The sequence below is a fragment of the Nicotiana sylvestris genome, chromosome 11, assembly GCF_000393655.2.
Source record: "Nicotiana sylvestris chromosome 11, ASM39365v2, whole genome shotgun sequence".
Taxonomy (NCBI): Eukaryota; Viridiplantae; Streptophyta; class Magnoliopsida; order Solanales; family Solanaceae; genus Nicotiana; species Nicotiana sylvestris.
The window spans coordinates 36,689,255-36,713,035 of record NC_091067.1 but is presented as its reverse complement, the minus strand read 5'-3'; the positions used below and the strand labels follow the sequence as shown (position 1 = coordinate 36,713,035).

The 23,781-nt window shown below is 38.6% G+C and overlaps 1 protein-coding gene across 1 annotated transcript in view; it reads right to left on the bottom strand.

Moving 5' to 3' along the window:
* Positions 1-17,922, bottom strand: part of LOC104246359 (putative F-box protein At5g50220) — a 35,565-nt gene extending 17,643 nt beyond the window's left edge. Inside the window, exon 1 of the mRNA XM_070161115.1 lies at positions 16,929-17,922. Within this exon, the coding sequence (XP_070017216.1) occupies positions 16,929-17,922 (994 nt within the window). The remainder of the gene's footprint in view (positions 1-16,928) is intronic.
* Positions 17,923-23,781: the final 5,859 nt, after the last annotated feature.

The window sequence follows — 23,781 nt, the reverse complement described above, 5'->3', positions numbered from 1 at the left end:
GTAGTCCAATATACAACATGGTTGGCGAATGTGGTTCCAGTACCAAAAAAGGACGGGAAAACTCGGGTATGTGTAGATTACCGAGATCTGAACAGAGCAAGTCCTAAAGATAATTTCCCGCTGCCCAACATCCACATCCTCGTTGATAATTGTGCCAAACACGAGATACAGTCTTTTGTAGATTGTTATGCTGGGTATCATCAGGTACTGATGGATGAAGAGGACGCCGAGAAAACTGCCTTCACCACGCCTTGGGGCACCTACTGTTACCGGGTCATGCCATTTGGTCTGAAGAATGCTGGGGCTACTTACATGAGGGCCATGACTGCCATTTTCCATGACATGATACATCAGGAAATAGAGGTGTACGTGGACGACGCGATAGTCAAGTCCAGGACGCAAGACAATCACATCCAAGACTTGAGGAAGTTCTTCGAGAGATTAAGGAAGTATGACTTGAAGCTAAACCCAGCCAAATGCGCTTTCGGAGTTCCGTCGGGCAAACTTTTGGGCTTCATCGTAAGCAGGAGAGGAATCGAGCTAGATCCAACTAAGATAAAATCCATCAGAGATTTACCTCCCCCAAGAACAAAGAAGGACGTGATGAGTTTGTTGGGCAGGTTGAATTACATCAGTCGGTTCATTGCCCAGCTGACGAGCACGTGCGAGCCCATTTTCAAGCTGTTAAGGAAAGACGCGGTGATCAAATGGACAGTCGAATGTCAAGAAGCCTTTGATAAAGTCAAAGAGTACCTTTCGAATCCCCCGGTCTTGGTCCCTCCAGAACCGGGAAGGCCACTTTTCTTGTATCTAACAGTCTTGGAGAACTCTTTCGGTTGCATCCTCGGGCAACACGACGTAACCGGAAAGAAGGAGCAAGCAATCTACTACTTGAGCAAGAAATTCACCGGCTACGAGGCCAAATACACTCTGCTGGAAAGGACATGCTGCGCTCTCACATGGGTTGCTCAAAAGCTGAGACATTATCTCCAAGCCCACACTACATTCCTCATAAGCAGGTTGGATCCCTTGAAGTATATATTTCAGAAACCAATGCCTACTGGGAGACTGGCTAAATGGAAAATCTTGCTTACGGAATTCGACATAGTTTATGTCACTCGCACGGCCATGAAAGCCCAGGCATTAGCTGATCATTTGGCCGAAAATCCGGTCGATGAGGAATACCAGCCATTGGATACTTACTTTCCAGATGAAGAGGTAAACACCGTAGAAGTGATCTCGGAGGGAGCTCATGTTTGGAAGATGTTCTTTGACGGAGCCGTGAACGCCAAGGGTGTAGGGATTGGGGCAATTTTGATCTCGCCTTCCGGTCAGCATTATCCCGCCACAGCTAGACTGCGTTTCTTTTGCACAAACAATACAGCTGAGTATGAAGCCTGCATTATGGGCATGCATATGGCAATCGATCAGGATGTCGAAGACTTGCTGATTATGGGAGATTCTGACCTGATCATCCGGCAGGCTCAAGGCGAATGGGAAACTCGGGATGTCAAACTTATCCCGTACCGACAACATGTGGAGGACCTCAGCAAGCGCTTTACATCAATAGAATTCAGGTACATTCCGAGGTGTCACAATGAACTGGCAGATGCACTTGCTACTTTGGCTTCAATGCTGCCCTACCCGGGCAACGCCCACGTCGATCCTTTGGAAATCCAAATCAAGGAAAGACACGGTTACTGCAGTGTAATCGAGGCAGGATCAAGTACGCAGCCTTGGTACCATGACATCAGGAAATTCCTGAAGACGCAAGAATACCCAGAGCATGCTACTGGAGATCAGAAGAGGACCATTAGGCGACATGCAAGTGGTTTCTTTCTAAGCGGTGAATTGTTATATAAGAGGACCCCGGACCTCAATCTCCTAAGATGTGTCGATATCGAGGAATCGAGAAAGATCATGCACGAAGTACACGCAGGTGTGTGCGGACCTCACATGAACGGGTATGTCTTAGCGAAGAAAATCCTTCGAGCAGGTTATTACTGGATGACCATGGAAAAGGATTGCTTTAGCTTCGTTCGGAAATGTCATCAGTGTCAGGTGCACGGTGATTTGATTCACGCACCTCCCACAGAACTGCATCCCATGTCTGCACCTTGGCCATTTGTCGCCTGGGGCATGGACGTCATTGGACCAATTGAACCAAAGGCTTCGAATGGACACAGGTTTATACTGGTTGCCATCGATTACTTCACAAAATGGGTAGAGGCTGTCACTCTCAAGTCGGTCACCAAGAAAGCTGTAGTGGATTTTGTACACTCAAATCTTATCTGTCGCTTCGGTATTCCTGCGACTATCATTACAGATAATGCAGCAAACTTGAACAGTCACTTGATGGGAGATGTGTGCGAGCAATTCAAGATAACACACAGGAATTCCACTCCTTATCGGCCAAAAGCCAATGGTGCTGTGGAAGCTGCAAATAAAAACATCAAGAAGATTTTGAGGAAAACAATACAAAGTTCCCGACAGTGGCATGAGCAGTTACCTTTTGCATTATTGGGGTACCGCACTACGGTACGCACATCGGTGGGAGCGACTCCTTATCTTTTGGTTTATGGGACCGAGGCCGTAATACCGGCAGAGGTAGAGATTCCTTCACTTCGAATCATTGTCGAAGCAGAAATCGAGGACAGCGAGTGGGTTAAGACTCGGTTAGAGCAATTGACGTTGATTGATGAAAAGCGGATGGCTGCAGTTTGTCACGGACAGTTATACCAACGAAGGATGGCCCGTGCTTACAACAAGAAAGTCCGACCCCGGAATTTCGAAGTAGGTCAGCTGGTACTGAGGCGTATTCTGCCGCATCATGAAGAAGCAAAAGGAAAGTTTGCCCCAAATTGGAAAGGCCCATACATCGTAAGGAAAATATTGCCAAGAGGAGCATTGTATTTAGGTGATATCGAAGGAAATGACCCCGACACAGCAGTAAATGCAGATGCAGTCAAGAGGTACTACGTCTAAATCATACTCCAGTGGTCTTGACACGTTCGAAAATGGCGAAGGTTTTATTCCCCACTACTTCCCAAACACTACCCAATTCTCTCTGCCAACTTTCAAGCCGTTTACAAAAAAAAAAAAAAAAGAAAACAAAAACAAAACAAAACATTGATTGAGGCCTGAACTACGTTTGACTTGATTCCGAAAGGATACGTAGGCAGCCTCTCCCTGAGGTTCAGTCACACCAACAATAAAATCCCATCCACCCTGAAATTGAAAACCGGGGCATGTCGGACACTTGAGAAGTTTAGTATCAGCTACCTCTCTTTACCAAGTACAAGCCTTCAAATCAATTACCAAAGATAGTGGGAAACCAATAAGCATCACAAATGGAAACCGGCACACCCTGAGTTGAGAGAAATAAAATGAGAGAGTCTCGGCGGTGAAAACCTTCGGGCACCACGAGGCGACGGGAGTAGAGAAACCAAAATGAGAGAGCTTGTTTAGTAAAAACTCGCAAAGAGTGCTATCAAGCGATGACAGGAAGAGAAATGAGAGAGGTCAGCCAGCGAAAACCCGCAAAGGGCGCTGTTGGCCGAAAAAGAATGACGCTACCCCAAGAAAGTTTCGGCAGAGTGCCACCAGTTTGGAATCACAGATCCGTTCTTTCAGCCAGCATTAGGGTTTTAAACCCTAAACTGAGCTTTTCCATGCAATCAGCATTAGGATTTTAAACCCTAAACTGAATTTTCCTTTTAGTCAGCATTAGGGTTTTAAACCCTAAACTGAACTTTTTCCTTTCAGCCAGCATTAGAGTTTTAAACTCTAAACTGAGCTTTTTCATGCAATCAGCATTAGGGTTTTAAACCCTAAAACTGAATTTTCCTTTTAATCAGCATTAGGGTTTTAAACTCTAAACTGAATTTTTCCTTTCAGCCAGCATTAGAGTTTTAAACTCTAAACTGAGCTTTTTCATGCAATCAGCATTAGGGTTTTAAACCCTAAACTGAATTTTCCTTTTAGTCAGCATTAGGGTTTTAAACCCTAAACTGAACTTTTTCCTTTCAGCCAGCATTAGAGTTTTAAACTCTAAACTGAGCTTTTTCATGCAATCAGCATTAGGGTTTTAAACCCTAAACTGAATTTTCCTTTTAGTCAGCATTAGGGTTTTAAACCCTAAACTGAACTTTTTCCTTTCAGCCAGCATTAGAGTTTTAAACTCTAAACTGAGCTTTTTCATGCAATCAGCATTAGGGTTTTAAACCCTAAACTGAATTTTCCTTTTAGTCAACATTAGGGTTTTAAACCCTAAACTGAACTTTTTCCTTTCAGCCAGCATTAGAGTTTTAAACTCTAAACTGAGCTTTTTCATGCAATCAGCATTAGGGTTTTAAACCCTAAACTGAATTTTCCTTTTAGTCAGCATTAGGGTTTTAAACCCTAAACTGAACTTTTTCCTTTCAGCCAGCATTAGAGTTTTAAACTCTAAACTGAGCTTTTTCATGCAATCAGCATTAGGGTTTTAAACCCTAAACTGAATTTTCCTTTTAGTCAGCATTAGGGTTTTAAACCCTAAACTGAACTTTTTCCTTTCAGCCAGCATTAGAGTTTTAAACTCTAAACTGAGCTTTTTCATGCAATCAGCATTAGGGTTTTAAACCCTAAACTGAATTTTCCTTTTTAGTCAGCATTAGGGTTTTAAACCCTAAACTGAACTTTTTCCTTTCAGCCAGCATTAGAGTTTTAAACTCTAAACTGAGCTTTTCATGCAATCAGCATTAGGGTTTTAAACCCTAAACTGAATTTTCCTTTTTAGTCAGCATTAGGGTTTTAAACCCTAAACTGAACTTTTCCTTCCAGCCAGTATTAGAGTTTTAAACTCTAAACTGAGCTTTTTCGTGCAATCAGCATTATGGTTTTAAACCCTAAACTGAATTTTCCTTTTAGTCAGCATTAGGGTTTTAAACCCTAAACTGAACTTTTTCCTTTCAGCAAGCATTAGAGTTTTAAACTCTAAACTGAGCTTTTCATGCAATAAGCATTAGGGTTTTAAACCCTAAACTGAATTTTCCTTTTAGTCAGCATTAGGGTTTTGAACCCTAAACTGAATTCTTCCTTTGTTCGGCATTAGGGTTTTAAACCCTGAACTGAACCTTTCCCCAGCTAGTCGGTAGTAGGGCTCCAACCCTGAACTAAGCATGCATATCCTCTTAGAAGGTCAGACGTCCAGTCCAAAGAGCATGTCATGTCATTTAAAGCCAGCGTTATCCTCCTCAGATAAGTCTTTCTCATCCCGAAAAGGGTATTCCTTTTCTGATTTGTTTTCCCCTTTCTTTGTTTCTTTTCGAATCCCTTTTGCATTTTAACCCCAAGTTCAGGACACACCGGAAAGGACAGGTAGCATGGTTTGTTTGCACGGAATCTCGTCTCATAAAGGAAAGCGCCTCGTCTCGTTGGTATGATTGCCCAAGCCTGATGAATCATGACGTTTGATGGCGTTTCAGAGTAAAGAGGAAAGAGAGAAATCTTGAAATCTTCCCCAGCAAGTCCGCCTTCGGACAAACCCCCACAGAGTCTCCCTCTGTACAAATCCCCACAGAGTCTCCCCTTTTGAAAAATCCCCCGCAGGGTCTCCCCCAATAATTAAAAAAAAAAAAAAATCCCCAGCACATCCCCAGCGAGTCCTTGTGTAAATATTCCCCAACAAGCTTACTCCAACGAACCCTAGAAAGCCCGCTTTGAAACAAATCCCCAGCACGTCCCCAGCAAGTCCATTTGTAAATATTCCCCCCACAGAGCTTCCTTTTATACAAATCCCCACAGAACACCTCCAATAAAATCCCCCTTGAGAACCTTCAATCAAAACGGGACAAAAGAAAAAAGAGGCCTTACGAAGCAAATCATCACAGAATCCGGAAATACAAGCCTGAGCAGTCTAATGGTTTCGCCATTCGAATCAAATCAATGGCGGGACTTCGCAACAGAAATAGAGACGTAACAAAGCAATTGGGAACGATCAAGGTCACCGAACCAACCGTCGTTTCCGAACTAACAATTGTTCTTTGTCTGAAAAGTTGAAACAGGAATAATCCAAGACAGCCATGCAAGAAGCGGGTGTCGCCCAAAGAAGAAGGTACACGGGTACAAGAAATATTTTGGCAATAAGGAATTCACTCAAAAGGTAAGTTCCCGCAAAACTCCCTTTTATCTTCTATTAAAACAAGAAAACTCAAAAAATAGATCGTGTAGCATTCTCGAGCTTTATCCCCAGCCAATCAGCATTAGGGATTTAAACCCTAAACTGAATTTTCCTTTTAATCAGCATTAGGGTTTTAAACCCTAAACTGAATTTTCCTTTTAGTCAGCATTAGGGTTTTAAACCCTAAACTGAACTTTTTCCTTTCAGCCAGCATTAGAGTTTTAAACTCTAAACTGAGCTTTTTCATGCAATCAGCATTAGGGTTTTAAACCCTAAACTGAATTTTCCTTTTAGTCAGCATTAGGGTTTTAAACCCTAAACTGAACTTTTTCCTTTCAGCCAGCATTAGAGTTTTAAACTCTAAACTGAGCTTTTCCATGCAATCAGCATTAGGGTTTTAAACCCTAAACTGAATTTTCCTTTTAGTCAGCATTAGGGTTTTAAACCCTAAACTGAACTTTTTCCTTTCAGCCAGCATTAGAGTTTTAAACTCTAAACTGAGCTTTTCCATGCAATCAGCATTAGGGTTTTAAACCCTAAACTGAATTTTCTTTTTAGTCAGCATTAGGGTTTTAAACCCTAAACTGAATTTTCCTTCCAGCCAGCATTAGAGTTTTAAACTCTAAACTGAGCTTTTTCATGCAATCAGCATTAGGGTTTTAAACCCTAAACTGAATTTTCCTTTTTAGTCAGCATTAGGGTTTTAAACCCTAAACTGAACTTTTCCTTTCAGCCAGCATTAGGGTTTTAAAACCCTAAACTGAGTTTTTTTTCCATGCAATCAGCATTAGGGTTTTAAACCCTAAACTGAATTTTCCTTTTAATCAGCATTAGGGTTTTAAACCCTAAACTGAATTTTTCCTTTCAGCCAGCATTAGAGTTTTAAACTCTAAACTGAGCTTTTTCATGCAATCAGCATTAGGGTTTTAAACCCTAAACTGAATTTTCCTTTTAGTCAGCATTAGGGTTTTAAACCCTAAACTGAACTTTTTCCTTTCAGCCAGCATTAGAGTTTTAAACTCTAAACTGAGCTTTTTCATGCAATCAGCATTAGGGTTTTAAACCCTAAACTGAATTTTCCTTTTAGTCAGCATTAGGGTTTTAAACCCTAAACTGAACTTTTTCCTTTCAGCCAGCATTAGAGTTTTAAACTCTAAACTGAGCTTTTTCATGCAATCAGCATTAGGGTTTTAAACCCTAAACTGAATTTTCCTTTTAGTCAGCATTAGGGTTTTAAACCCTAAACTGAACTTTTTCCTTTCAGCCAGCATTAGAGTTTTAAACTCTAAACTGAGCTTTTTCATGCAATCAGCATTAGGGTTTTAAACCCTAAAACTGAATTTTCCTTTTAATCAGCATTAGGGTTTTAAACTCTAAACTGAATTTTTCCTTTCAGCCAGCATTAGAGTTTTAAACTCTAAACTGAGCTTTTTCATGCAATCAGCATTAGGGTTTTAAACCCTAAACTGAATTTTCCTTTTAGTCAGCATTAGGGTTTTAAACCCTAAACTGAACTTTTTCCTTTCAGCCAGCATTAGAGTTTTAAACAATAAACTGAGCTTTTTCATGCAATCAGCATTAGGGTTTTAAACCCTAAACTGAATTTTCCTTTTAGTCAGCATTAGGGTTTTAAACCCTAAACTGAACTTTTTCCTTTCAGCCAGCATTAGAGTTTTAAACTCTAAACTGAGCTTTTTCATGCAATCAGCATTAGGGTTTTAAACCCTAAACTGAATTTTCCTTTTAGTCAGCATTAGGGTTTTAAACCCTAAACTGAACTTTTTCCTTTCAGCCAGCATTAGAGTTTTAAACTCTAAACTGAGCTTTTTCATGCAATCAGCATTAGGGTTTTAAACCCTAAACTGAATTTTCCTTTTAGTCAGCATTAGGGTTTTAAACCCTAAACTGAACTTTTTCCTTTCAGCCAGCATTAGAGTTTTAAACTCTAAACTGAGCTTTTTCATGCAATCAGCATTAGGGTTTTAAACCCTAAACTGAATTTTTCTTTTAGTCAGCATTAGGGTTTTAAACCCTAAACTGAACTTTTTCCTTTCAGCCAGCATTAGAGTTTTAAACTCTAAACTGAGCTTTTTCATGCAATCAGCATTAGGGTTTTAAACCCTAAACTGAATTTTCCTTTTTAGTCAGCATTAGGGTTTTAAATCCTAAACTGAACTTTTTCCTTTCAGCCAGCATTAGAGTTTTAAATCTAAACTGAGCTTTTCATGCAATCAGCATTAGGGTTTTAAACCCTAAATTGAATTTTCCTTTTTAGTCAGCATTAGGGTTTTAAACCCTAAACTGAACTTTTCCTTCCAGCCAGCATTAGAGTTTTAAACTCTAAACTGAGCTTTTTCGTGCAATCAGCATTATGGTTTTAAACCCTAAACTGAATTTTCCTTTTAGTCAGCATTAGGGTTTTAAACCCTAAACTGAACTTTTTCCTTTCAGCAAGCATTCGAGTTTTAAACTCTAAACTGAGCTTTTCATGCAATAAGCATTAGGGTTTTAAACCCTAAACTGAATTTTCCTTTTAGTCAGCATTAGGGTTTTGAACCCTAAACTGAATTCTTCCTTTGTTCGGCATTAGGGTTTTAAACCCTGAACTGAACCTTTCCCCAGCTAGTCGGTAGTAGGGCTCCAACCCTGAACTAAGCATGCATATCCTCTTAGAAGGTCAGACGTCCAGTCCAAAGAGCATGTCATGTCATTTAAAGCCAGCGTTATCCTCCTCAGATAAGTCTTTCTCATCCCGAAAAGGGTATTCCTTTTCTGATTTGTTTTCCCCTTTCTTTGTTTCTTTTCGAATCCCTTTTGCATTTTAACCCCAAGTTCAGGACACACCGGAAAGGACAGGTAGCATGGTTTGTTTGCACGGAATCCCGTCTCATAAAGGAAAGCGCCTCGTCTCGTTGGTATGATTGCCCAAGCCTGATGAATCATGACGTTTGATGGCGTTTCAGAGTAAAGAGGAAAGAGAGAAATCTTGAAATCTTCCCCAGCAAGTCCGCCTTCGGACAAACCCCCACAGAGTCTCCCTCTGTACAAATCCCCACAGAGTCTCCCCTTTTGAACAATCCCCCGCAGGGTCTACCACAATAATTAAAAAAAAAAAAAAAATCCCCAGCACATCCCCAGCGAGTCCTTGTGTAAATATTCCCCAACAAGCTTACTCCAACGAACCCTAGAAAGCCCGCTTTGAAACAAATCCCCAGCACGTCCCCAGCGAGTCCCTTTGTAAATATTCCCCCCACAGAGCTTCCTTTTATACAAATCCCCACAGAACACCTCCAATAAAATCCCCGTTGAGAACCTTCAATCAAAACGGGACAAAAGAAAAAAGAGGCCTTACGAAGCAAATCATCACAGAATCCGGAAATACAAGCCTGAGCAGTCTAATGGTTTCGCCATTCGAATCAAATCAATGGCGGGACTTCGCAACAGAAATAGAGACGTAACAAAGCAATTGGGAACGATCAAGGTCACCGAACCAACCGTCGTTTCCGAACTAACAATTGTTCTTTGTCTGAAAAGTTGAAACAGGAATAATCCAAGACAGCCATGCAAGAAGCGGGTGTCGCCCAAAGAAGAAGGTACACGGGTACAAGAAATATTTTGGCAATAAGGAATTCACTCAAAAGGTAAGTTCCCGCAAAACTCCCTTTTATCTTCTATTAAAACAAGAAAACTCAAAAAATAGATCGTGTAGCATTCTCGAGCTTTATCCCCAGCCAATCAGCATTAGGGATTTAAACCCTAAACTGAATTTTCCTTTTAATCAGCATTAGGGTTTTAAACCCTAAACTGAATTTTCCTTTTAGTCAGCATTAGAGTTTTAAACCCTAAACTGAACTTTTTCCTTTCAGCCAGCATTAGAGTTTTAAACTCTAAACTGAGCTTTTTCATGCAATCAGCATTAGGGTTTTAAACCCTAAACTGAATTTTCCTTTTTAGTCAGCATTAGGGTTTTAAACCCTAAACTGAACTTTTCCTTTCAGCCAACATTAGGGTTTTAAACCCTAAACTGAGCTTTTTCCATGCAATCAGCATTAGGGTTTAAACCCTAAACTGAATTTTCTTTTTAGTCAACATTAGGGTTTTAAACCCTAAACTGAATTTTCCTTTCAGCCAGCATTAGGGTTTTAAACCCTAAAGTGAGCTTTTTCCATGCAATCAGCATTAGGGTTTTAAACCCTAAACTGAATTTTCTTTTTAGTCAGCATTAGGGTTTTAAACCCTAAACTGAATTTTCCTTCCAGCCAGCATTAGAGTTTTAAACTCTAAACTGAGCTTTTTCATGCAATCAGCATTAGGGTTTTAAACCCTAAACTGAATTTTCCTTTTTAGTCAGCATTAGGGTTTTAAACCCTAAACTGAACTTTTCCTTTCAGCCAACATTAGGGTTTTAAAACCCTAAATTGAGTTTTTTTTCCATGCAATCAGCATTAGGGTTTTAAACCCTAAACTGAATTTTCCTTTTAATCAGCATTAGGGTTTTAAACCCTAAACTGAATTTTTCCTTTCAGCCAGCATTAGAGTTTTAAACTCTAAACTGAGCTTTTTCATGCAATCAGCATTAGGGTTTTAAACCCTAAACTGAATTTTCCTTTTAGTCAGCATTAGGGTTTTAAACCCTAAACTGAACTTTTTCCTTTCAGCCAGCATTAGAGTTTTAAACTCTAAACTGAGCTTTTTCATGCAATCAGCATTAGGGTTTTAAACCCTAAACTGAATTTTCCTTTTAGTCAGCATTAGGGTTTTAAACCCTAAACTGAACTTTTTCCTTTCAGCCAGCATTAGAGTTTTAAACTCTAAACTGAGCTTTTTCATGCAATCAGCATTAGGGTTTTAAACCCTAAACTGAATTTTCCTTTTAGTCAGCATTAGGGTTTTAAACCCTAAACTGAACTTTTTCCTTTCAGCCAGCATTAGAGTTTTAAACTCTAAACTGAGCTTTTTCATGCAATCAGCATTAGGGTTTTAAACCCTAAACTGAATTTTCCTTTTAGTCAGCATTAGGGTTTTAAACCCTAAACTGAACTTTTTCCTTTCAGCCAGCATTAGAGTTTTAAACTCTAAACTGAGCTTTTTCATGCAATCAGCATTAGGGTTTTAAACCCTAAACTGAATTTTCCTTTTAGTCAGCATTAGGGTTTTAAACCCTAAACTGAACTTTTTCCTTTCAGCCAGCATTAGAGTTTTAAACTCTAAACTGAGCTTTTTCATGCAATCAGCATTAGGGTTTTAAACCCTAAACTGAATTTTCCTTTTAGTCAGCATTAGGGTTTTAAACCCTAAACTGAACTTTTTCCTTTCAGCCAGCATTAGAGTTTTAAACTCTAAACTGAGCTTTTTCATGCAATCAGCATTAGGGTTTTAAACCCTAAACTGAATTTTCCTTTTAGTCAGCATTAGGGTTTTAAACCCTAAACTGAACTTTTTCCTTTCAGCCAGCATTAGAGTTTTAAACTCTAAACTGAGCTTTTTCATGCAATCAGCATTAGGGTTTTAAACCCTAAACTGAATTTTCCTTTTTAGTCAGCATTAGGGTTTTAAACCCTAAACTGAACTTTTTCCTTTCAGCCAGCATTAGAGTTTTAAACTCTAAACTGAGCTTTTCATGCAATCAGCATTAGGGTTTTAAACCCTAAACTGAATTTTCCTTTTAGTCAGCATTAGGGTTTTAAACCCTAAACTGAACTTTTCCTTCCAGCCAGCATTAGAGTTTTAAACTCTAAACTGAGCTTTTTCATGCAATCAGCATTAGGGTTTTAAACCCTAAACTGAATTTTCCTTTTAGTCAGCATTAGAGTTTTAAACCCTAAACTGAACTTTTTCCTTTCAGCAAGCATTAGAGTTTTAAACTCTAAACTGAGCTTTTCATGCAATCAGCATTAGGGTTTTAAACCCTAAACTGAATTTTCCTTTTAGTCAGCATTAGGGTTTTGAACCCTAAACTGAATTCTTCCTTTGTTCGGCATTAGGGTTTTAAACCCTGAACTGAACCTTTCCCCAGCTAGTCGGTAGTAGGGCTCCAACCCTGAACTAAGCATGCATATCCTCTTTCATCAATTTTATGAACTTCCTGGTGAATAATTAACGAAATTTTCCTAGTGAAACTGGGGCAGAAAATTTTGTTCGTTTGTTTGTTTTTTCCCGCAGGTTTAACCTCGAGCCACACGGATCGAAATGACTCACGAGATGAGTCTCAACTCAGAATCAAAGAAGAAAAAAAAAACAAAAGAAGACATCCCGAAATATCAGAGTGAATGGAGAGCAGATCGACTCCAACATTTGACTAAGGTCTTAAACCCTGCAAATTGCGTCTCACTCAGTATCCCAGAGATTAAACAGGTCACCACAACTCGCAAGCATCAAGATTCAGATCGGAGTCTACAAGCAGAATCAGCTAAGACCCAAGATCAAGTCGTAAAAGAATCATAGATAGGAATCTTGTAACTAGCAGTTGACATGCATATAAGTAGTTAGTTCATTTTCCAATTTTCGTTTGGTTGTAATAAGGCGGTCAGTGACGTAGCAGTGACAACATCAGCAGCAGTAGCAGCAAGCATTGCAGTCCCATGGTAGTCCCAACTACCAAAACTTCTCGAACTACATTGACCTGATTCCTGTTTAGCCCAGGATATGTAGGAAATCTTTGAAGCAAGATTCGGTCAGGTCTTTCAAAAAAAAATGCTTCATACGGAGTGGTCCATAGGCAAAAATCGCTCATACACGCTCACTTTATCTTTGCACGAAAACTCTTCGAGTTTCCGAACAAAGAGGGGCAGCTGTGAGCACGTGATTTTTGTTTCGCACGACAATCGCTCCAAAAAGAAATAAAAAAATAATAATTGGCCCTGCTGTACAATTTCCAGATTTCTGTGCGGCACTTTGTTGATTTATTTGTGACTTCGGCCCATTTTTATTTATTTACTTTATTAAAACAAAATTCAAAAAAAATGTGTACGTATCATGCATAATCTGAACCGTAACATGGTTTAAATGAAAAGCATAAACAGACATCTTTGTCCGTGATTTTGTTTTGTTTAATTTTACTTGTTTTGAAATATTGTAGTGTGTGTGCAAATAATTGTATTGAGTGTGTATTTAATTTTAATTTGATTTTTTGTTTAGTTTTAAAATAAATAAGAAAAGAAATAAAAATAAAAAAAATATATAAAGAAAGGACCCCTTCCCTTCCGGACTTGGGCCAATTTGTTAAAATTGGCCCAAAGCAAACAACGTCCAAACCAGGCCTGCCCGGTCCAAGTCCACCTGATGCCCAGGACGTCCAAACGACGACGTTTTAGTCCAGTGTGATCTGGGCCGTTGATCTCAGATTGATCAACGGCCAAGATCACTTCCCCACAACCCACTGAGGAACCCGACCCGTTTACACCCGGACCGAACCCAAACCCTCAACACTTGAAACGACACCGTTCCACTTAACCATCAGATCCAGACCGTAGATCTAAATTGATCTAACGGTCGAGATCCGTCCACCCACTAACTATATAAGCCCATAATCCTACCCTGCCCCCCTATCCGAACCCCAGCCTTCGTCTTCAACCTCATCCCCTTCAAACCCTAGAGCCGCCCCTGTATCCCCCACCATGAAAACCGGCGGCATGAACGCCGGTGACCTTCCCCTTAACACCCTAGAATCCCCTTGCCTTCCTGAACATGAATCTGTTAACCTTGTAGTTCGAATCCCTCCCCACCTTCTCGAATCTTCATTTGAAGATTCGAGTCAAAACTCGATCTACACAGTTTAACCCCAGCTTCACACCAGACACTCCCCAGACCCCCTCGTGACCAAACCATACTTGGTTTGGTCCGAATCTAACCAGGGAAGCATGAATCCCGGATCTGAGTTTTGGAACTTTGTAGTTCTTCATCACTGGCCCATGTCCGTCCGAGCCAAGGAGATTAAGGTCTAATGGACCTTAATCGAAGGGTTTCTCATCTGAGAAACACTTCGATTAAAGTCCGTTCAGCCTTAAGAAAGTTTGTCCAAGTCCGAGTCAAAATTTCTGATTTTTTCAAGATTTGAGGTGAGTCTGCTTTCTTCCCTTTATTTGTGTTGGTCCATGTGAGTGATTAAATGTCTGTTCATGTTTTGTTTCAATTTGTGCCTTTGAATTTTTACCAACTTCTGTTTGTCCACCTTTCCTGAACCACTATGTTTGTTTGAACCCCTCCTATTCTGATAAGACATGTGTATTGGTTGTATTCCAAATTTGTACTGACTAGTTGACTCCTCGAGGGCATTTCTGTTTAGTCAGTATAATTCGAACCATGTATCAATACTGTTTAAATGTCTGATTTTTGGCTACGATTGTGTATGTTAATGCTAATATAGTCGAGTCGACATGTGTCGTCAATTAGTTTCAGTTATCCGAGCAATAACAAGTCGACCTACTTCTGCTAAGCATTGTTTGGATCAATTAAGAACTCAGTTTGTTTACTTATAGTTGTCAATTTGAATCAGTAATGTAAAAGGAATGTTTTGTTTAAAGTTCTGAAATGGAGGGCATGTGCACTTAGCACAGCATGTGCATTGGTGCACCTCATGTGCCTTGTGCACAACCTGTTTTCCTGCATAAAAGGGCTTTCAATTTTAAAAAGGTTTGACAGCATATGCTGTCAGATATATTCTACTGCCCATACTTGCTTTTAATTAATAAAATGGAAAAGTTGAATCTGCCAGGGGATGTGAATGAGGTTTAATACTTAATTAGCTAAAGTTGGAATTGAAAATGGAAGGCACATGGGAGGGGTACTGTGATATTCTGAAAACAGGCTGTTAAAAGAGATAGTTTTGAGGCTTATAAAGGATAGATATACAGAGACAGAAGAGATAGACACTGAACTTTGAGAGTTGTAAGGGAAAAATACACTGTGAGGAGTTTTGAAAGAGAAAGCTTGAAATACATACGTTGTGAGGATAGAAAAGAAAAAGAAAGAGTTGGCAGGAATAGAAAGAGAGCAAGAAAGAGATAAAAAAACAGATTAAGAAATCAGAAACTTGGTCTTGTTTGTGTGAAGTTCATCTATTGTCAATACGTTAGGCAGTGTTCCTTCTTCTAAATTTCAATCGAGATTATTGTTAGTGTTTTGTTACATTTGGTATATTCCGGAATTGGATTGTCTGGAGTATTGTTGCCATCACACTGTGTGTTGTTTCATTTGGCTGTTTCTTCTTCAACTCTAGTTCCATCTCGCAACAGAATCCTTTCTGTTGTGCTGTTCTGATTGCTGCTGCTATCTTACTCACTATTGCTGCTGCATTTCTGTCCTGCTGCTACTGTTAATTCTGCTTTTTGCTGCTGCTGATTCCCCATCTTCTTCTTCTTCTCCTTTGCATTTTCAGCATTTTCAGGTACACATTTCAAGTCCCATATTGATGTAATTGAAACAGTTTGAAAGCATGAAATAAAAAAGGTTGAAGAAGTTCAAGTATTTGTTGTAATACTCATAGTACATTAACATGCCTGTGAAAATTGATTAGTTTATAATTCAACAGTTCGAAAGTATGTACTGATATTCGACTAAGTTTATCCTGTTGTGTTTTAGCTCGGTAGTTTGTTTGTTAATATGGGCATGTATACTTCGACCTTATACAAATACTGTTCCTGTTTCATTTAGGTTTTTTTTTAGTTAAGATTAGTCCACATAAGTTTAGTTAAGTTCAACTCGAGAAGTGTTCGGATTAAGTGTTGTATTTCGTTAGCTCGTACATGATTCTTTGTCAAATTAAAACATTTTACTTCGCCAGTTATCCTTTAATCTAGCCCAAATAAGTTTAGTTAAGTTCAACAAGAAATCTTTTCGTATGTAATGTTCGGATTAAGTATTGCATTTTATCAATCTCATATGTAATCTTTTGTCCGACCAAAGCATTTTCGTAAGGCATGATGTTTTTTTTACTTTATAAGTAATTAATCAGAAATTGATAGGAGTCTGATTTAGGCCAAAGCATATACTTCAATTAGCATACATTTTTCATTCTTCTATCTCTGGAGACAAAAATAATAGAAATATAGTCACTGTAGGATACCCTTCTAAAATAATGAGACGAGCCTCGCCAAATAAAAATGCAAATTGCGGGGCCCTCAATAATTGACCATGATAAATATTTAGAGTTTGGGACGGACTGTTTAGTGAATTCCACTGCCTTCCCCAAAGATAATAACGCGTTTAGATTCTTTAGGCGCGACTTTAAGCAAATTATATTCTTAAAATCGGGTGCACATTGATGTGACCCAAATCCAAGTCTCAACGGAGTCAAAATGTGTTAACAACTACGGGTGCATTGATTGTGACGTGGTTCGAGATGCATTTTCACGACGTTGCAATTCTATAAAAATAAATGATAATAATAAAAGCGGTTTAAACTTAATAAAAGCACATAAGTCACAACATGTATTTAAATCAGATATTTAGCCATTATAACAATTTAAGCGACCGTGCTAGAACCACGGGATTCGAGGGTGCCTAACACCTTCCCTCGGGTCAACAGAATTTCTTACTTAGAATTTCTGGTTCGCAGATTTCATTTGGAAAAGTCGAAAATTTCCTCGATTTGGGATTCAAGATAAACCGGTGACTTGGGACACCAAAAACCAAACCTTTCCCAAGTGGCGACTCTGAATTAAATAAATAATCCCGTTTCGATCGTTCTTTAATTGGAAAAACTCCCTTGTACCCTCACGGGTATGTAAAAAGGAGGTGTGACAAATGTTGTAGAGGAGAGACAACTTACAGCCGCCGTCAAGAATAATGTCACCTTGTAATGGTACATACCCCATAATTTTGAACCAATTCCCCATACCTGATAAATTGATAGTGTGTTCCTTGACCCATTCTTGCTTCTTATGATCCTTGAGAAAGTATAGTTCCATCCTTGACAATTCTTCTGAGTAGTAAGCTAAACATAATTTCCCATTCAAATCTGCTAATTGGGTATTCTCAGACAGTGATAGCTGTTCATCATATAGCTCTTTGGGGCAACTAATGGTACTCAAGAATTCTTCATTTTCAGTTTCCATTGATATAATATCTTGCATTATATCTCCTCTTCGAACCAACCAATAAATTACATTATTTACACATGTTGAATCTACCTTACGAGAAAACCATTCTTGATGTGGCAGGGGTTGCCAATAGTTAGGAATTGGTCCACAGTCTCTTAATGTGAGAATCTCGAATCTGAACTCCAATAACTCACCACCATAGTTAAAGTTGTATTTACGACTAATCTTGGTACCATATAGATGGACAATCTTGTATGTATTGTTGGAAGGGATACAGGCAACATCAAAACTAACTGAGGGATAACTTGAAATTGGTAAGTTTATGATTTCTTTAGTTGTAGGATAGCATACCTTGTGATTGGAAATGATAAGGTTGGAGGAGATGAAGGAGGAGTTTACAGGGGCAATAATATCCTCAAAACTGAACTCTTTCTGGATCTCGCTGTCGTCCACAGCGAGATCCATGGTCGAAATATCAATAGTTCGACTAATCATTTTCCTCCTGCCTGGTGAATACTTGGCATTAGGTACTTGAACTACTAGTGTTCGAGGACGATTCAACGATTTAATGTTGTAGAGTCTTCTGAAATGTGGACTGGAGATGGTTCTGAACCACTGCTTTGAAACTGTTTGGAGTTGGTGGACATGTTTGAGTGAAAGCCGAGAGAGTATATCGACCAGGACTTCACAAGGCAGAGCCATGATGTTGGAGCTCAATTCCATTGTATTGTCCATTCTTCAACTGCTTAATTTGTGATAGAGAACAGAGAGGGAGAAAGACCTAAATTGTAACTATAGCCTTCATTGACTTTCTTAAAGACATGCCAAGCACCTTCCTTCATTGACTTAATTAAAATAAATATATGAAAGCTGAGTAGGTTAGAAGACATATATTTTACTAATTTATTACTAGTTAATTAGGGTTTTGAGTCTTTTCATCAAACAACTTTTTAAATGCTTTGGGAAGTATTTCGTGTAATTGTCCTAAAAGTCAGTGAAAATATATTATATTGAATAGCACTTTCGGTGCATTTGCTCTAAATTATAAAGGCTGTAAGCTGTAGCATATTGCAAAACCCAATATGTTGGATCGAAATAACATGGTGGATAAAAAAGTTAACAATATAAAGTTTGGTGGATGATAAATCACACAAGAAAATTATATTAAAGACGAGGATATTATAATGAAGTTTGGTCAATTGACCTACATATAAAAACTAGTAGAAAAATATAAAAACTATTGGAAGAATTTTTTCTTGAAATAAGACTCTTTAATGACTACATTGAGATGATATTGTTATTATTTTAAGAAATAGAGATCCTCAATTTATAAATGTCGAAGACTTTTCCACCAAGAAAAGGATAAGGCATATGAAGGAGATTTATTCCTTTTAGGGGAAAAAGAGAAAGAGGGTCATAATAGATTATAAAATTTAGAGCAAAACCCTAACAATTCTTCCCTTGGCCTGAATTTTCTGGCAACACTTGATCCGCCTTCTTCACATGCACAATCTTTATTATTGCTGCTTGTCATGATTAAAAATAGATATAGGTTGAAAAATCTTAGTATTGGTTAAAAGAAACACAATAATGGGTTAAAAGGAGCCCACACATTAAGAATAAACATGGGTTAAACCAATGAAGCTCATGCATTAAAAAGAAGCATGTGTTAAAACAAGCATTGGAGCCCATAAACATGGGTTAAAAATGAGCTTTGTTTTTTAAGATGCAACAACAGGAATATTAAAAGTATTGTTGAAACTTGAAAGTTTGTCTCCACACACGTAGTATTCTGGCCATGTTTTTAAGTCTTTATTATCGTCAAATTGGTTGCGACTTAATTCAGACCTTACCGAATCTGTCTTCGATCTCGCTTTGAACCACTGGATCTGATACTATTTGTTGGGTTAGAAATAATACGATATGTGCGGAAGCTAACAATACAAAGCTTGATGGACGATAAATTAGACAAGAGAATTATACTAAAGATGAGGAAATTATAATGGGGTTTAGTCAATTGACCTATATATAAAACTAGAATAAGTATATAAAAATTATTGAGAGAAAAATTCCCCTAGACAAAAATCTGTAATAACTACATTGGGGCGGCTCAACCACACTATGGGCCTAAAGCAAAAATTGAATGGAGGCCTTAAACTTAAACTATGTGTTCATGTCAAATATAATCGACCATTGAATGACATAAGAAACTCTTTTTTTCTTTTCATTCAATTGACCTGGCCCACGTCTTAATTTGATCATTTATAATTCATGACAACATGGAGCTTAAAATCATTACCAAAAGTCGATGTGTGTTCCATCTTGATCAATCACTAATACTACAAGTATTGAATCGTACCCAATATCCTTTCAACTATCGCTCTAGGATCGTAGGTGTCTAGTATCAAAGTTGTGATGACCCGATAAGTTATTTTCAGTTTTAGCCTTCATTTCTATATTTTGAGATCTCAAATATCTCTGTTCATTTCTATATTTCAAGATCTCGAATATCTCCGTTTAATCTTCATCAATTTGCGTGCACAGTCCGTGTCTTTTTCAAAAAAGTTATATGTGAAAAATTAAAGAAAATGTGAAAATTTAGCCTTAAAAGGATTTGAGTTGATTATGGTCAACATTTTGTGTAAACAAATCCGGATTAGTATTTTGACGGTCTCGGTAGGTCTGCATCGTGACTTGGGACTTGGGCGTATGCCCGAAATCGAATTCGGAAGTCCCTAACTTGATTTAACATGATTTGTTAAAAACTAGTAATTTGAAGGTTTAAAGAATTTCTAAGTTTGACCGTAAGTTAACTTTGTTGCTACCAGGTTCGAATTTCGGCTCCAGAACTTGGTATTGGTTCATTTCACTATTTATGACTTGCTTGCAAATTTTGGTGAAAAATAGAGTTTATTTGACATGATTCGGACGGCTGGTTGTAAATTTGCATGTTCTTGAGTTTCTTTGAAAATATCATTCATTTTGATGTCTGATTCGTAGTTCTAGGTGTTATTTTGCTGTTTTGATCACGCGATCAAGTTCGTATGATATTATTACACTTGTGTGCATGTTTGGTTTGGAGTATGAGGTGCTTGGGTGAGTTTTAGATAGGTTACAGAGTTCTTTTTGGACTTAGGCAATTGCTGGATCTGAGTTTTCTGATATCTGGTGCATCCTTCTTCACGATCGCGAAGCTACTCTCGCGATCACGAAGAGTAACCCGGGTTCGCGATCGCGAAGAGTAACCTGGGATGGGGTAGAATTTCCTCTACGCGAATGCGAGGCTGAGGTCGCAAACGCGAAACAATGGTGGGATCACCCTTCTCGAACGAGACCAAAGCTAAGCGAACACGATGGGTATGGGCCTGGAAGGGGGATCAATTGTGTGTTCTATGCGAACGTGATCAGAGTGTCGCAAATGCCAAGGCCATGGGGCAGAGCCATCATGAATGTGTAGGGCATCTTGCGAACGCGAATGCTAATAGGGCTATTGTGATTTGCGATCGCGTTAGGTCCTTTGCGAACGCGATGAAGACCTAATGCCAGTGTTTTAAAACATCCCAAAGACGGGATTGTCCTCATTTTTCACCATCTTCACATTAGAGCTCGACCTAGAGGTGATTTTGAAGAAGCATTTCATCCACATTTCATAGGTTAGTATATTTTAACTCGTTTTCTTCCATTTCCATCAACACCCATTGATTTCTAACCTTAATTTATGCTCATGTTAGTAAATTAGGGATTTACGTAGAATTGAGGGTTTTTGTAAAATTGAGATTTAGACCTCAAATTGAGGCCGGATTTCGAAACTATTCATATAATCGGGCTCGGGGGTGAATGGGTAATTGAGTTTTGGTCATAATCTCATATTTTGGCCAAGCAAGTTCGGGGTTGACTTTTGTTGACTTTTTGGGAAAAGTGTAAAGATCTTTTCTTTGTCTATTGTAATTAATTTTCTAGCATTTGTTTTGAAAATATTAAGTCTCTTTTGGTTAGATTCGATTGGTTTGGAGGCAGATTTTAGAGGAAAGGCCCCAATTGAGTTGTGATTTGATTGCGGAGTGAGGTAAGGGTTGTGTCTAACCTTGATTTGAGGGAATTAGGAACACTTGAACTATATGTTATGTTAACAACGTATATGCGAGGTGACGAGTGTATATACACCGTCAAAATAACTGTTTCCATACTTTCTCGTATTTCATGAACTATCTTATTACATGTCTTAACTGTTAGATGCTTTAATTGCTTTCTATGCCATAACTTGTTGCTTGTCATTAATTATTCTTGTATTGAAACGTTAGTTTCTTCCAAAACTCCTTAATTAATTGCCACTTGCCTTAATTGTCTTACTTGTGAACTTTAACTGTCACATACTTGGCTTGTTTTGTTGCTCTTGTATTATTTGTAGCCTTTACGTGGTTCCTTTATTGCTTTGATTGCATATCCTTTAATCATAGAGATTCTTGTGAACTGAGTTGTTGGATTGATTATATTTATTGAATTTATTTGTGGATCGGGCTGCACGCTGCAATGGTTGTAATATGATGGAATAGGGGAGGATTTTGATATTGATATGGTGGGATCGGGTTGCACACTGCAACGGTTGTGTACATAATACTTGATATTGATAAATTATGGCATGGTAAAATATAGGAGGATTATGATATTGATTTTGATTATATGGTGGGATCGGGTTGCACGCTGCAATGGATTTTATATGCGATTCTTGATAATGATACGGTGAAATAAGGGAGGATTGTGTGTGCACGGTAGGATCGGGTTGCGGGCCGCAACAGATTGTGTGTGTTGTATTCATTGTTGTTATTGTGTTGATGTCCAGTGTTTTACATGAAATTATGAGATCGATTATTCCGGGTTCTCTTATTACAAGAATTGAGTTCTTTTTCATAAGTTAACGGCCTTACCTTTCTTGTTTTCCTTTCCTATTATTATTATACTACGTACAAGTTATTGCAAGTGACCCGCCTTAGCCTCGTCATTACTTCGTCGAGGTTAGGCTCGACACTTACAGAGTACATGGGGTCAGTGATACTCATACTACACTTTGCACTTCTTGTGCAGATTTTAGAGTCGGTCCTAGCAGTGGTCAGTAGATTGCTTGGATCCGATGCTTGACGGAGACTTGAGGTACAGTTGTATAGCGTTCGCAGCCCTGAAGTCCCCTTCTACATTAATCTAGCTGTTACTTCGATTAAGATAGTTATGCTTTCATTCATACTATTATTTGTAGTACTCTATTCGATAGTTATGCTTTCATTCATACTATTATTTGTAGTACTCTAGACGCTCGTATATTCGTGACACCAATTCTGAGATTTGTATTTCGTTATCGCCGTATATCAGATTTATCTACTTTATTTCAGTTTATTTAACTTATTGGTTTTCATTTGGTTTGTATTATTAAAAATGGTTAGTAACTACATCTAACGTTGACTTGCTTAGTAAGTGAAATATTAGGCTCCATCAGGGTTCCGAGGGTGGAAATTCTGGGTCGTAACAAAAGCACAATAAATAACTTGTTAATTACTATGTTGATCTCAAGTCAAAAAAAGCTCTTACATCACAATCTTCAAAAGAATATTCTATTGACAGTTTATGGCAATTCTAACCATTAGGAATTATCCAATGAGTCGGTTCAATAATCATATCTCTATATGCATCATCCATCTATGTGATTTAGTTAATAAAATCAACTAATATTTATTCCATAAAGACGATCACATAAATATTAATCTAACCGAATTACTAATGTCCAAATCAATAATACTATGATCAAGAACAAATTTAGATTAAATTATAAGAAAACTTACTCTCATCATCATGATGGAGGACAAGTCTCAAAATTTAATCAAGGACCTTATCAAGTTAATTAAACAATTAATAATAACTATGATAAAAGAATATCATATGCCATATATATATATATATATATATATATATATATATATAAAATAACATTCATAAAATATGTTCAAATTATAAAATATGAAATTGGATCTAGGCATATCTACTATATCCCTAACAGATATACCCAACATCGAAATTGTATGAGGGTAGACTTAAATCAGGAAAATATTTGGTTTCTCCAGTTGTGGGAATACATACCATTCTATTCTTGTCCTCTCACAGATGGAGAGAACACACACCGCATCTACAGTTGGACAGGAGTTAGAGCCCCCTGTGACAGCTACTACCATGGGCAGAGGTAGAGGCAGAGCTCGAGCAGCAACACCTACAGTGGAGCCTCAGATTGATCATGAGGAGGAGGTCCCAGCTCAGACCATGCCCGTTGAACCAGCTCAGGTCCCGGGGGGGGGGGGGTTCACAGCCAGTCTAGTTCTTCAAGACGCTCTAGTCCACTTGGTGGGCCTTATGGAAAGTGTGGCCCAGACCGGTGCTTTTTCAGTGGCACCAACCATCTCTCGGGCTGGGGGAAGATCACAGACTCCCTCTACCCACACCTCAGAGTAGGAGACCCCTTATATTAGACTCCAGCAGCCCAACCAGTAGGGGTGGTTCAGCCAGTTGTTGCGGTGCAGGTCAATGATAGGCACACTATGT